The following is a 14,378-nucleotide window of genomic DNA, read 5'->3' as shown; positions in this document are numbered from 1 at the left end:
GCTTGAAATTATCTTATCATATCACCTAAATAGAAAAATTTAATTTAACTGAGATAATTTAATTCGCGTACCAAAAAATGATGCAGTACTAGAGGGCCACATGGGAGTATCATATAACAAATTGCCTATGTTGTTCTCTTCATTAGATCCTAGAATATATTCTGGCGTCTAGCATAAAGTGCATCACACCAAATTATGCCTTTCAATGCATGCTCAACTTTAATTTGAAAACTTCACAATTTTCCCTTTTTAGCACAATTTGGAAAATTAATTAGTTTAAAGTAAATACTCAAAGGCGAATAAATAATTATTCAAGATGCGTGAGTATAATTCTTAAGGTCTTTCTTTATTATTTAATCCTTCTTAATTTCATTATTATTCATGTGATGCACAAACACATTATTATTTTGGTTGGCTTTTAATTTAAGATAAAAAGCAGACAATTTACTAATTAATGTTGGTCATTTTAACATGCTAGCACTAACATTTATCTCTATTTATTCTTAATTGTCAACATAATTTAATGACTTGTGTAACATCAATGGCAAGGGTGATGGCTTGTTAATGTTGCAGATTGCAGGTATTTGTTGAAAATTAATAATATGACAATCAAACTTATTGCTATTTAAAAAGAAATAATAATAATATTGAAAGATGTATCAAAGATTGATTTTTTTCTTAGCAGATTTATATCACGTGACGTAAGAAACACTTGTAACTTTTTTGTTTAAGTATTTTTTATCGTATTCAGAGAAAAAAAAGATCGAATGAAATTAATCTATAAAACGTACTAGTAAAGAGAATACATTATAAACATATAAGTAAAATAAATGTACAAGTAATTCAGACATATTTTACCATCAAAACATATGATATAGTGAATGAGATAATTTTTTTAATTAGAGATCTCAAGTTTAAAATAGCTTTTGGTAAGAATTGTTATCCTCCAAATGAGACTTTATCTGACATAAATCTAAATTAATCAAACTCTAATATAAATATCAAATATTAAATATGACGCAAATCACTCGATGGTCACTTAGAGAATAAATGAACAAAAAATGTGAAAGGAAAAAAAAACAAAAACAAAAACAGAAAGTGGGGAAACTCAAGAGAGAGTCAAAAATAAAAAAAAGCAATCACTAATGAAATTGGACCAATGAGAAGAAGTTAAAATGCCCCTTTATTATAATAATAAATAATTCTTTGATTTCAATTTATATGAGTTAATTTAATTTAACACGAAGTTTAAGGAAGATTTTTCTTTTTTGAAATTTGTGAAGATAAAATAACATATATATTTGCATAATTAGAAATCATTTCAAATTAAATATAAGCATATCAAAGTTAAATTATTCGTAATATAAATATAAAAAATAATGGTAATGAAACAAAACGAATAGTATTAAAAACTATAGCTCTCTTTAGTAGTTTCCTTAATTTCTCTTTTTTTATTATTATTATTATGTAAAATATAAATAGCAAATTGAAAATAAAAAATAAAAAATAAAAAATAGTACAGTATCATTTATGTTGAAACACGAGCAATAAATATAATTACGATACAAGTTTTAATTTGAAGAGAGCCAAAGGAAGAGGAGCAATAACTGTGTCACACTCCCCATACACACATTATGACAACAACCCATCATTCCCACGCTATGTAACTCGCATCCTATGCCCCCCCCCACTCCCTAAATTGCTCCTACTAAAAATTGCCTACTAACAGAAAAACAAAAGCACAACAATGGCACTTGCGAATGAAAAATCTGTATCTGATGGAAAAATTTGGGGTATTTGTAAACTACCATTTTGGCATTCAACTAGTAGCTCTCTGGCTGCTTCTTCCTCTTCTATTGCTTCTTCTTCTTCTTCATCTTTTAGGCAACAACATAATGGCATTTCTGTGGATAATCACTCTAATATTCATGCTCCTCTTAAGGTTTCTTCTGTAGCCAAATCACTTCTTCCAACTCGTCGCAAGCTCAGCCTTGATCCACAAAACAAGCTTTACTTTCCATGTATGTTCATCACTTTTTGTTGATTTTTTTTTTTTTTGTGAATATACCCATATAATTGTTTGTTATGAAATTAGATCATGCTATCCATTTTGATATGCCATAATTTGTTGATTTCTTATAACATAGATAAATTTTGTTACTCTTTATGTGTCTTTGTTTTTTATTAAAAAAGAATGTCTTTTTCTATCATTAGTAACTCTAGAATGTTTAAAATAACAAGATTCAAAGGGCATTTTTGATAGTTATATATATTTTTTAATTTATGATCACGAGATTCATAAGTACTTATGCTTATTTTCTTAAGTGAACATTAACCATGTTTGATGGTGAAATTTGAAAAAAAAATAGTTTTGATTGTGAAATTTGAAAATTGGAGTTGTGTTTGACGGATACAAATAGGAATTGTTTTTGACTTTTTGTGAGTAATTTGAAGCGAAAAAAGTGAAAACACCTTATATTCGTGGTTGAACTTCGGAAAATAAGTGAAAGTTTCATGACCAAATGCCTTCTAAGTTAAGTAACTAGTCAAACTAAGACACTAAAATTGAAGCTAATCGAGTACTTTTCTATTGCAAATTTTTGTCTTAATTTGGATTTGATAGAAAGAAAGTTTCATGCATTACCTTTATGTTTACTGTGATGGATTTATTTATTTCATAGCTACTTCACCAGGAGTATAAGTTTTATGAAATGTAATTGCCTAGTATTAACTAAGTTTTTGTTATTCTGTTGTGTGCTATTATTTTGGATGAAACTTGACTATTTAGTAATTGTAATAATTCTTATGTCTTTCTATATTTGTTTTTTTTTTTCATGTGTATTTACTTATTGGATTATGCTTATTCTGTTTTTATCCCTTTTGTAGATGAGCCTGGAAAACAAGTCAAGAGTGCTATTAGAATCAAGAACATTAGCAAGAATCCTGTGGCCTTCAAGGTACATTATTACTCTAGCCTCAATTTTCTTGTTTTCGTGGTCCTAATAGTTGATATTTTATTTTTTGCTGATGTGAAATGTGCTTAGTACTTAATACTCATTATGTCATTTTCATAATCTCCATGATTAGTGCAACTAGTCACTTTAATTCCCCACTAGGCCAACTTTTTCTGAGTTGGTTGATAGTAATAATGCTTTAAAGACAATCTGTTTAAAGTTAGGCATTCTTTTTTGGTTAATTTAAGAGTAATTCTGCATGCTGAAGATTAAAATGATGATGAATTGTGGTTAGTGGGCAACACCATTATTATGAGATCTATGAATAGTGAAATTGGATCTCCCACAGGGCCTATTTGTCTATATACAATAAACAAGATCAACCATTTCTTAATTAATATAGGATAGTTGCTTTGAGCCAGGGTCTATCGGAAACAACCTCTCTACAAGGTCAAGATAGGTGTAAGGCTGTGTGTACTCACCACCCTACCCAAACCCAACCTGTGGGATTACATTGGGTTTGTTGTTGTTGTTGTTGTTTATAGTTGCTTTATCACAGAGATCTTCTCCTTGTTTTTGTTTGACTAATAACTCTCACTTTCAATTGCATTTCTTCTTTTCCTGAGAAGACTCATATTTGTAATTTTTTTTGGGATAAAGGTAACAACTTTTGTATACGACAAGCTTAGTCTGAACAGAATCAACAGCTCATAGAAACCACACTACATGCATAGCTTGGGTCCAGTTCTTGTATCCTCCACGCAAATCACACAAATAACATCATCAACTCAAAGGAAGTATGGAATGCCACATTTACAATTCAGCATTCAAAAACAGTGGTGTTGTTCTTCTTATTCTATGATATCTAAGATTGATTCTGAATCATCTAGAGTTCCTGTTTACACCAAAAGTGAAGTAACATTAAACAGTTCATCTTAATCTTCTGAATAGAGCTAAATCTATCCTCAAAGCATCTCGTATTTCTTTCCTTCCAAACAATCTGCCATATATATTCAGTAATAGTTTTCCACCTATTCTTTTGTCTGACAATTCTGCCTAAGATATTCCAGGATTCCATTTAATTCCTTCATATTCAAAATAATTGCCAGAGATGATCCATCAGTTCACAATGCAAAGTAAGATGACTATGGTTTTCTGTCTCCTTCCCACATGAATAACGTTTGGAGCATAGCCGAGTCCACTTTCTCTTCAAATAATCTCTGGTCATTCGGTTTATAAGCCACCTTGTTAGGAACTTTACTTTCCATATTTGTTTCCAAGGCCATAGAGTAACTCGTTGACCAGCATAAGAAGATTTGACATTGTAGTTGCCCTCTCTATGTTTCAAGTTCTATTTGTAATCTTTATCAGCTTACTATTGGTATAAAGACATGTTCTCTAATTTTACTTCATTTTGCTGTCTCAGTTTCAAACAACTGGGCCAAAAAGTTGTTACATGCGGCCGCCAGGAGGTATTCTTGCCCCTGATGAAAGCCTAATTGCAACTGGTAACATCTCCACCTGGCCTTTCATGTCCACCTGTGTGATGTTTAATGAAAATAGTTGCTTATAGCTATACTGTGCTAATTCCATGCTTAATTAACAGTTTTCAAATTCGTCGAGCCACCTGATAATAACGACAAACAAATTGGCAAGAAGAGCAGGGTAAAGTTCAAAGTTATGAGCTTAAAAGTAAAAGACGACGTGGATTATGTGCCGGAGCTGGTAAGTGCTAAATAATGGTTTGCCTCTCCATGAGTTAACAGATATATTCTCTCATGAGAGTTAATATCCTGCTCAAATCCAATCTTGGATTTTAGAAACTATATGTTTATTCATCCCAGTGATTCATATAGCTTTTTTGGAGTAGATATCTGCAATTTCCATTGTTCTTTTATTTTTTAGCCAGACAGAAAACTGAGTATCCTATATTTGATCTAACAAGTAAAAGTACAAAAAAGAAGGAAAATAGTAAAAAGAGAATCAATCATTTGTGTGATGGAAATGTAGAATCACTTAGAACAATATTTTGAATAACAAACAGATTGTGCCTTGAGCCACCCAATCCTTAAATCCTTCGGTAAAAACCTGTTCAGGGTCATACTGGAAGAGAAGCATTTCTTGTTTGCACTGTGAGTAGGTTCCTCTAAAGCTTACTTACAAATTAGAATAATATCAAATCATTGATCTTGTTTATTGCCTATCAGTACTTCTTACTTAACAACTCTTCTCCTTTTATGGTGCTTCCATTTAATACGCATCTTCTCTCATTTCTTTTGATGTTAACGAAAACATGCTATAGCTATGGTTTTCATGCCACCAGGACTATCTAGTATATAGGGGAAACTAGAAAGTAAACCGTCCACTAATAAAGAGTAGTGGCCTCCCTCCCATGATGATATGAACTTCTAAAGAGTATATTATTTTCATTTTATTTTTTTGAAAATATAAAATCTGTATATGGGAAAGACAGTGAAATGTTGTTATTGCCACTGTCTCCTCGTAGTTGAATGTTGTTTATGCTCTTTAAAAATGTCACTGAGAGGTTGAGAGGATTTACCGTGGTCACCTCAAGACTCTGTTCATGTGCACGTATTACGTGTCCTCCTTAGATCAGTTCTTCAAATCAACTCACTAGCTTACTGATTAGTTTAACAAGATTGTATGATCTATATCAACGGAAGTTTGGCACTGATTTAAAACATGTCATGTTTACTTCAGTGTATAGATAGAGATGAGAGCACCTATATTCATTGGTAAAAATGTGAACCATTCCACTTGAAAAATAACCTATCCTTGAAGGGAAATCAACCCCGGTTGCCTGTACTGATTTACTTTTTCATTTTTTAATGCAATTTATTTCAACATCCTTTTGTGCACCCCTCTCCTTTAACTCGTTAAAGAATTAGACCTTTGATCCTCCTAATGCTTGAATTCATTCTAACGGCGATTTGGATCAGTTTGACGAAAGGAGGGATGAAGTGGCAGTTGAACAAGTATTAGGTGTTGTTTTCCTTGATGCTGAACGCCCTTGCCCTGTAAGTAGGTTTTCTCTACCAAGTTTGCTCATTAGTTGAACTTGAATCAGATTTTTTCCGCAGTCTATTTCAATTAATATACTTGTCTAAGGTTTATGTGGAAATGTCTCTAAGGATTTCATGGCTCATTTTTCTTAGGCACTCGAGAAACTTAACCGCCAGCTAGCTGAAGCTGAGGCTGAAGTCGAGGCACGCAAAAGGCCTCCAGAAGATACAGGTCCAAAGATTGTCGGGGAAGGTCTTGTTATAGACGAATGGGTAAGTTGCCTTGCCACTACACTAAATTCTTATGTTCAATGCTCAGGCTTTTCTTTCCAAATGAAATGCATATTAGAAACTTCTCTTGTTGCCATTTGAACACTTCAAATGCTATTTTGATTTACTTCAACTCGATTAATAAAATTACATTAACGCGCCTCATTCCAAACCACCAATGATGAAATAGCTATACATGGAGCCTATAATAATACATTTTCTATTGCAATACAAGGCAAGTGTCTTGGGAGGCATTGTAATAGTATTAGTTGTTTGTAGTAATACAAGGCTAGAAGATGCTCTTTTCATCATCAGAAACAACTTGATCTCCAACCTCTTGCATTGAATCGTGTAAACGTATCAAAATCAATTGCCAAACATGACTGGTGCTCTGATATATACCGCTGTGTTTATACTGTTTCAGAAAGAAAGAAGGGAAAGGTATCTTGCGAGGCAACAGGTTGATGGAGTTGATTTAGTATAATAGAAGCTCTCCTTTCTGTGGATGGTTGAGAAGAAATTCTATGATAAGCTATTGAATTTTCAATACTATTGCCTGCAGATCAACAGATATACTTGGGCTATTTTTCATCTCAAAAAGTGAAAATTAATTATTTTTTTTCATGTAATTTTTCAATGCTCTCTATTCCTGGATCCTTTTCTTTCAACTCTTGTTTGTATATAAGTGAAAATTGTGAAGTCCCTTCCTTAATTGATGAACAATCACATACATTATGTTGCTTTCTTGATTGATTTTTTGGTTTCGCGCGATTTGATTTCATAGCACTTTATTGACTTTTTTTTTAGTTATATCTCCTTTTTACGAGAGATTTTTATTTTTATGTCTAAGATATTTGTCATTTTTATAAATAAGATTTGAAAAGGTTATTTACACTTTTACATATCACATCAAAAATTTAACTTTGATGGAAATTCTTTTTTCAAAGTATAGATAACTGATTTAACTAATTTAGATTTTATTGAGGAGGACTTATCAAAAGATAAAATACTTTTTATTTTGAATATTTCAACCTAGGACATGAAATTAAAATTTATCTACTATATACAACCCACCACATTTTTGAGTGATATTTAACTTTCATCGATTATTATTTTTTAATATTTTATTAAAGTTGAAGTGAAGGTAATGATAGAGAAATTACTTTGAAGATGCCTTTTTGGATAAAGTGTGTGCCTTTTCAGGGTGTCCAGCTTTGCAAATTTTTATTATTTTTATTTTTGGACAAAAGAAGATAATTTGGGACTCTTTGGTGATTAATTATTTGACATTATGTTCATTAGATTATTGATCTAGACAGCTGGAAATTTGGTAGTTAACTATTTTTATACGCATAAAAACAACATAACTAAGTGCAAGTGGCTTATATTAAGTGATTATTGAATTGGCAATAATGGAGTTTAGGTTAAGATGAAGATATAGTGGAATACTTTAGACCAATATTATAATTCCTCAAATCTTTTTTATTTTATTAAATTCAGATTTCTCAATCACAACCAAGTATTATAATATTATGAACAACAAAAGAAAGAGAGATCTTATCTTTTTAATTAGTTACTCCTCCACATAGTATATTATATCTAATATTTTAATCATAATTTTTTTCTTTTTTTCTTTTGTATTACTTAAATCGTGTTCTGAAAATTAAGAATCTATTTAAAATAATTTTTTTATTTAATAAAAGTAAGAATAAAATTTATATTTACTCTTAATCATTTTGGAATTTATTATCATATATAGTATGAGTGATTCTATTTTATCTCAGGTATTTTCTAAGGACTAGTTGAAGTAGACAGGTGAACCTTATAGCATTAAGTTCATATTATATAATATTAGTGGATTTTTGGTTCTTTCTTTTTCCAAAGTTTAGTACTTAGTTCTTTAATTAATGTTCATGAAAAGGACAGTGAGATTAATATTTAAAAAGTGCAAAAGGCAAAGAGGATTAAGAAAAACACAAGGTCCAAAAAAGCAATAACACTTAAATTTTGATTTGCAGATCAAAAGGCTAAAACTAATAACAAAAAATGTCATTTTTTCGATAACTTTATTTTTAAATAAGCTAAGCTCATTCACACAATTTAATTTATTTATATTTATATTAAAACATAAAGAGATTCTATATTTGATTCTCTTCGTTAACTATTAGTAACATAATATTTTTCAGATTCTGCATTCGAGTCTAGTCATTATCCATTTAGCAAATTATTTAAATTTTAGTCATGCAACGGCTCACCCACTTCAACATCAGATTTGAAAAAAAAGAAGAAATTATTAAACTCCGAATATTGAATTTATGATTTATTTGACCAACTTAAAAAATATTTTTTTTTATTTTTTTAAAAAAGGATACTAATCAATTTGTGTTCGACGAATAAATTTAAAAATATACTTTTTTTGAACAATAATTAAATTTTGTCAAGTTCTTTTCGAAGTGTAATTTTTCAATAGTGTTCTTTTGAAAATTGCCTTTGATAATTTTTCTTTTAATTTCTGAAAAAACAATTTTTATTACTTCTCAGAAGCACTTATTTTCTCTCAAAAACTAAACTAAACACCTTATTATCCAACAATAAGCACTTTAAACTCTTGAACGTTTGGCCAAACCGGCTAACCTTGAGTTTCTATTTTGAGTTCTATTGAGCTAATTAACTTAAAAATATTTCTATCAATATAAATGCATCAATTTGTGTTTAATTAAAATTTTAAAATATTTAGATTTGTTTTATTTCTATTATAACTTAAAAAAAAAAATTGCCATCTTTAAGACATGATCAAATACATCAATTCTCTAAAACAATTTCTTTTAAAATATATTGTTTAACTCCCTAAAAACTTACCCAACATACAATCATAATTTTTATATATTTGACAATTTATATAGCTTATTAATTTTCTCCTAGATTACACATGTATACAATTCTACTCTTCTTGTTAGAAAAAATGAAACACGAGAATGTAACGACCCTTTTTATCGTTTTGAGCGTTAAAAGTCTTTTATTTTATAAAATATTTTTTGATCGATTTTTATGAGTATTTCAAATTATTTGTTAATTTGACTGATTTATTAACATGTTATTTTAAACAAAAATTTAAATATTTAAAAACTATACAAAAATTATTATAAAATTATAAATTTTTAAATATTAATATGATAAAAAGTATATCATAAAATATAAATTATAATTTTTGTAATTTAAATCTAAAAATAAAAATTATGACGATTAATTATGAAAAGAGGGAGAAGGAGCATATAAGTGAATGAGCGCACCTGCTGAATTAGATAAGTGATCTTTGTAGCTATCCAAGTCAAACATTATTCGCATGCAGTCTAACTTATCTAAAAAAAAAGACAAGGAAAAAGAAATGTCATTAGCAGTAAATATTTGGTTAGTTTATTTTTACTTGTTTATTTTATTAAAAATAGTTATTTTATAATAATAATTGAATTTATAAAATTAAAAAATAATATATTTATTTATGTTTATTTAATTATTTTAATATTAACTGTTATTCAATATCTAATACATTTCTCAAAAATATCAAATTTAACATATATTCATAAGGTAATACAATATATTGAATTTATCTTAATTATTTATTATTTTTAAAAATATGTGACGGTGCATATTAGATCATTCAGTAACCATGACTCACCACGTGCATTGTTTATTTTGATCAAAACAAGAAAATTACTAAATTCCCAACACCCGAATCAACGTTTTTTAAAAAAAATCAAAATTAGAGCATTAATTTTGCGTTTATCTAAAAATTAAAAAAAGAGTACTTTTGTTCTATTTACGCTATCAATTTTTATTTTTTTTAAAAATATACCCTTGACTTTCTAAAAAATTGACTAACAGGCAACAGATTATAATCATATATATATATATTTGACATTTTATGTGTAGTAGGCTTTCTCGTACATTTTGCATCTCTCCTACCAATTTCATTAAAATTCAAGCTGTGGACCGTGTACTCTTTCAATTATATATGCACATTCGTTATATAAAATTAAGTATTCTAAGTTAGTTATTTTTAACGAATATTCATACCTTTCAATTTTAATACATCATAAGTATATATATATATAAAATTAAATAAATACACACATACTTCATATCTTATATAATACAATTTTATATAAATTCAAATATTTATTAATGGAGGTAAATATCGAAAGCGTAAAAACAGATGGCGAGTCAAGGTCCATCACGTGATTGTCCATACGTGGGACCACCAGACCAAAATTAGTGACAGTGGAGGCCCACAGGTGGTCCCCGCGTGGCCATACTATTTTGTCCATTATCTAATATCGGGTCCCACAAATAGCTCTTTTACCCAAATGCTTTGTATCATTGGATAACGACAGCAAAGATGGAAATTTCCCCATAAACGGGTGGGACCCGCAATTGTTGTGTAGCAGAATGAATCTTGTTTACTATTCATTGGTGGAGTTTAAGATGAGTCATTTTTCAAACTTGTGGATAAGGTCGACATCTGTCCCCTTCACTTCCTACTAATAAGTGCCCACATTTTCTTTATCTCGCGATACATTGCCCGATGTTATTTTCTGAAAAATTTGATTCTTTATTTCGATTTCATAACGAACTTTTATTTAGAAAAAGGAAAAAGGGTCAAATATGTCACTAAACTATTTGAAAACGTTTAGATATAGTTTTCGTTTAAAGTTTGGTTCAATCATGCCTTTATCGTTCAACTTTTGATTCAAATATATTTTTATGAACGTTAGTTGTCATGTTGGACATATCCAACTCATTTTTCATTTCTATAAATTCCATATGGAATTGTCATGTCATTTTGACCTTACCACATAACATTTATATAAAAATGGAAAGATATTCGGACTCATAAACACCTAATTAGGCCCATAAATCAGCTCCTTTTATATTCACTATCCGACTCATTTTTAACAATTTTGTTAAATTTTTATTATTGCGATAAATCCCGAAAATGAGTAATTATATTTAAAAAAATTAGAAAAAATATGATAAAAATATAAAATTAACGTCAAAAATTCACAAATAAATATAGTACCTTAAATCTAACATTTCAATTTTTTTAGAATTTTTTTATTTTTCGATAAATCTCGAAAATGAGTAATTGATTAATAAAAATTATGAAAAGTATGAAAAAAATATAAATTAACGTCAAAAGTTCACAAATAAATATAGTAACATTTCATTCTACAATTTATTACAAATTTTTATATTTTTTGGCAAATCCCGAATATGAATAATTTTTTGATAAAAAGAAAAAAATATAAAAACAAAGTAAAAAATATACGTCAAAATTCATAAATAAATATAGTAAACTTAAATTCAATAATTTCAACAATTCTTTTATTTTATATTTTTTTCATATTTTCCTATTTCTTATTTCTGAATTTTTTGCCTAATTTTTATATTTTTTCATATTTTTTGTTAACAAACTTATTTTTGGGATTTGTCGAAAAAATTAAAAATAAAAAAAATGATGAAATTGTTGAATTTAAGGTTACTGTATTTATTTTTTGATTTTTGGCATTAATTTTATATTTTTTTCATACTTTTTATTAATCAATTAATCATTTCGAGATTTATCGAAAAATAATATATATATATTTTTAAAAAAGTACTTAAATTGAATTTAAAGTTACTATAATTATTTATGAATTTTTGGCATTAATTTTATATTTTTTTTCATATTTTCCTATTTTTTAAATTAATCAATTTACTCATTTTCGGTATTTTTCGAAAAAATAAAAATAAAAATAAATTATTGAAAATTGGTCAGATAATTTATTTAAAAGGGGGTTGATTTATGGGTCGAATTAGGTGTTTATGAGTTCGAATATCTTTTCATATAAAATTCATGTGGCAAGGCCAAAATGACATGACAATTCCATGTGGTATTTAAAGAAATGAAGAATGAGTTGGATATGTCCAACATGACAACTAACGTCCATAAGGGCATATTTGGACCAAAAATTGGATGGCGAGGGTGTCAATGAACCAAACTTTTTCGGAGGGTATATGTAGACCTTTTTGAATAGTTTAGGGGTATATTTGATCCTTTTTCCTTTAAAAAAAGAAAATTAAAAAAATTATCAATATAAATGGACATTTTTTTAGCTAAAAAAACAACTAGCAATTAAATCAATTAGTAAACAAATCAAAATAACAAAAGGACCCTAAAAATATTATTATCAATTACATTATATAAAGAACCTATCTTTATGCTTGCTTTTTCGAAAATAATTGAAGGCACATCGTAATTATGCACTTACTTGATAATGTATCTTGATACTACGACCGATCTTTCTTGGTCATAATGGTTAACTGCTCCTAGTCCCTGAACTAAATGTTCAAGGCCAGTAACTTTTTTTAAAAAAAAGCTATGGTATTTATTATATTTTATCCATTATAAAGAAAACAATATGAGTTTATACCAACAATAATCGCAAATTAACAATATGTTAGGTGCATAAATTTCAAAACTAATAAAAATTTAATTACTCATTGCAAACGTAACTTTTTTAACTTAAAATTAGTTATATTTAAATTTGAAATTGATCATTTAATATCCTTTTTCAAGAAAATAAATTATTTTTGGAAGCTATAAACCAGGTCCAATTTGTGTGGAGATAAGATTGAACATTGTAATCGTACGATAGTCAGTAGGTTTCTTGAAGGGGACAAGTTAAATTTTACACATCAGGATTATCTTATCTTCTTTCATTTACCAAAATAAGTGAAGTAGTAGTAGTAGTAATAATAATAATAATAATAATAATAAATAAACGAGATGGTTTTCATCTCGCGAGAAAATGAAGACCTATGGTAAATCGAATATGTCCAAACCTCGGTAACTTCGCCCATCAGGTCACCAGTAATATCGTTAAACCGCTGTTTCTTCACAAGTTTCCTGTTTCTGGTTTTCCAAAACCACTCTTCCTCTTTTTGCCTATAAAAAGAAGCTTCTCTTCTTTCATTTTTCATTGCTCACAATTCCTTGAATCAACAGGATAACTAATTTCTTTATTTAACTTCAAAATTAATCAATCATGAGTTACTTTAACCGCGTTTGGGTAGCCACTACCGTCGCCGTCGTAAACAGCCACGCCGATCACGGCCAGAAATTGAAATCCGGCATCCAATCTCTAAACCACGGTAAAAAAAGATTCTCCTCTTCTGTCGCTTCCGGAACCGACGTTGCCGGTCTCCGGCCGATGTCCGGTATATTAGGATCTGACGTCGGGGGGTTCATCGGAGGCGGAAAAGGCGAGGAGAAGAGGAAACAAACTGATGAGTCACTCCGGCAAGTTATGTACCTAAGCTGCTGGGGACCAAGCTAATGTATGGTGGTAGATCGGAAGTCTCCCGTTCGATTTTAGGTGGCTATAAGTCGCCGGCGACGGGAACGCGGAGTGAGTTGACCGAGTTGACTCGTATTAGAGGGCGAATGAACTTAGTTAACTCGGCCTATCCCGTTATGCACTAATTGCAGTTTTAATACTCAAAACTACGACCTCTAATTGTAAATTTTGTGTATATCCTAGTTTAACTATTGTAAATTTAACTAATAAAAATGTTTACCAAACAATATCTTCTTTTGCTTGGAAGATTGGTATGGACGGAGGTTATACTTTGATAATAGATAGTTCATAAGTTATCAAGTTAATACCAAAATAGTAATTAAATTTATGGCAAATTTTTATTATATTTATTAGATTTCTTATTAAAGCTATTAAAGTCGACCTTCTAGATCTATGGCCATCGATCGGAGCAGGACTTGAATAAATTTTCTTGTTAACTGGAAATTGATCCATTTTAATCTTTGCCAAACAACCAAAAAAAGAATTAAATTATATTTGTAACGTTATTAATATTTTCCCCAAAAGTACGAAGTGCGTAATTTTGTTTATCCCAATAACTTTTCACCGTAAGTTAGCAGTACGATCCGGATCAAATCTCAAACCGATGGTCTGTTTTTTTTTCCCTTTCTATATGAATTTTGCAGTTAGAATAATGTTAATTCTTATTAATCTGTTTGGATTGTGATATGTGTATCCCTTTATATATTGATTTAGTTTTGTGATTTGGTACAGAA

The 14,378-nt window shown here is 29.2% G+C and overlaps 2 protein-coding genes across 3 annotated transcripts; both read left to right on the top strand.

The window, feature by feature from the left end:
* The first annotated feature begins 806 nt into the window (after positions 1 to 806).
* LOC101255606 (vesicle-associated protein 4-2) lies at positions 807 to 7,000 on the top strand. Of its 2 annotated transcripts, none has more exons than XM_004243264.5 (7): positions 807 to 2,021; positions 2,887 to 2,957; positions 4,381 to 4,462; positions 4,561 to 4,679; positions 5,915 to 5,992; positions 6,131 to 6,250; positions 6,672 to 7,000. In XM_004243264.5, the coding sequence occupies exons 1-7, from the start codon at positions 1,748 to 1,750 to the stop codon at positions 6,729 to 6,731; spliced, it is 804 nt and encodes a 267-aa protein (XP_004243312.1). In that variant the 5' UTR covers positions 807 to 1,747; the 3' UTR covers positions 6,732 to 7,000. The 2 variants fall into 2 exon arrangements, 1 of the variants encoding a protein (XP_004243312.1); XR_003247514.2 differs by having other exon boundaries at positions 1,579 to 2,021; positions 5,915 to 5,996.
* Positions 7,001 to 13,332: 6,332 nt separating this feature from the next.
* On the top strand, positions 13,333 to 13,623 carry LOC138337560 (uncharacterized). The gene has a single exon (XM_069287483.1). The coding sequence runs from the start codon at positions 13,333 to 13,335 to the stop codon at positions 13,621 to 13,623; it is 291 nt and encodes a 96-aa protein (XP_069143584.1).
* The last annotated feature ends 755 nt before the right edge of the window (positions 13,624 to 14,378 follow it).

This window comes from Solanum lycopersicum, chromosome 7 (genome assembly GCF_036512215.1).
Source record: "Solanum lycopersicum chromosome 7, SLM_r2.1".
NCBI lineage: Eukaryota > Viridiplantae > Streptophyta > Magnoliopsida > Solanales > Solanaceae > Solanum > Solanum lycopersicum.
This window is presented reverse-complemented; position numbering and strand designations above follow the sequence as displayed.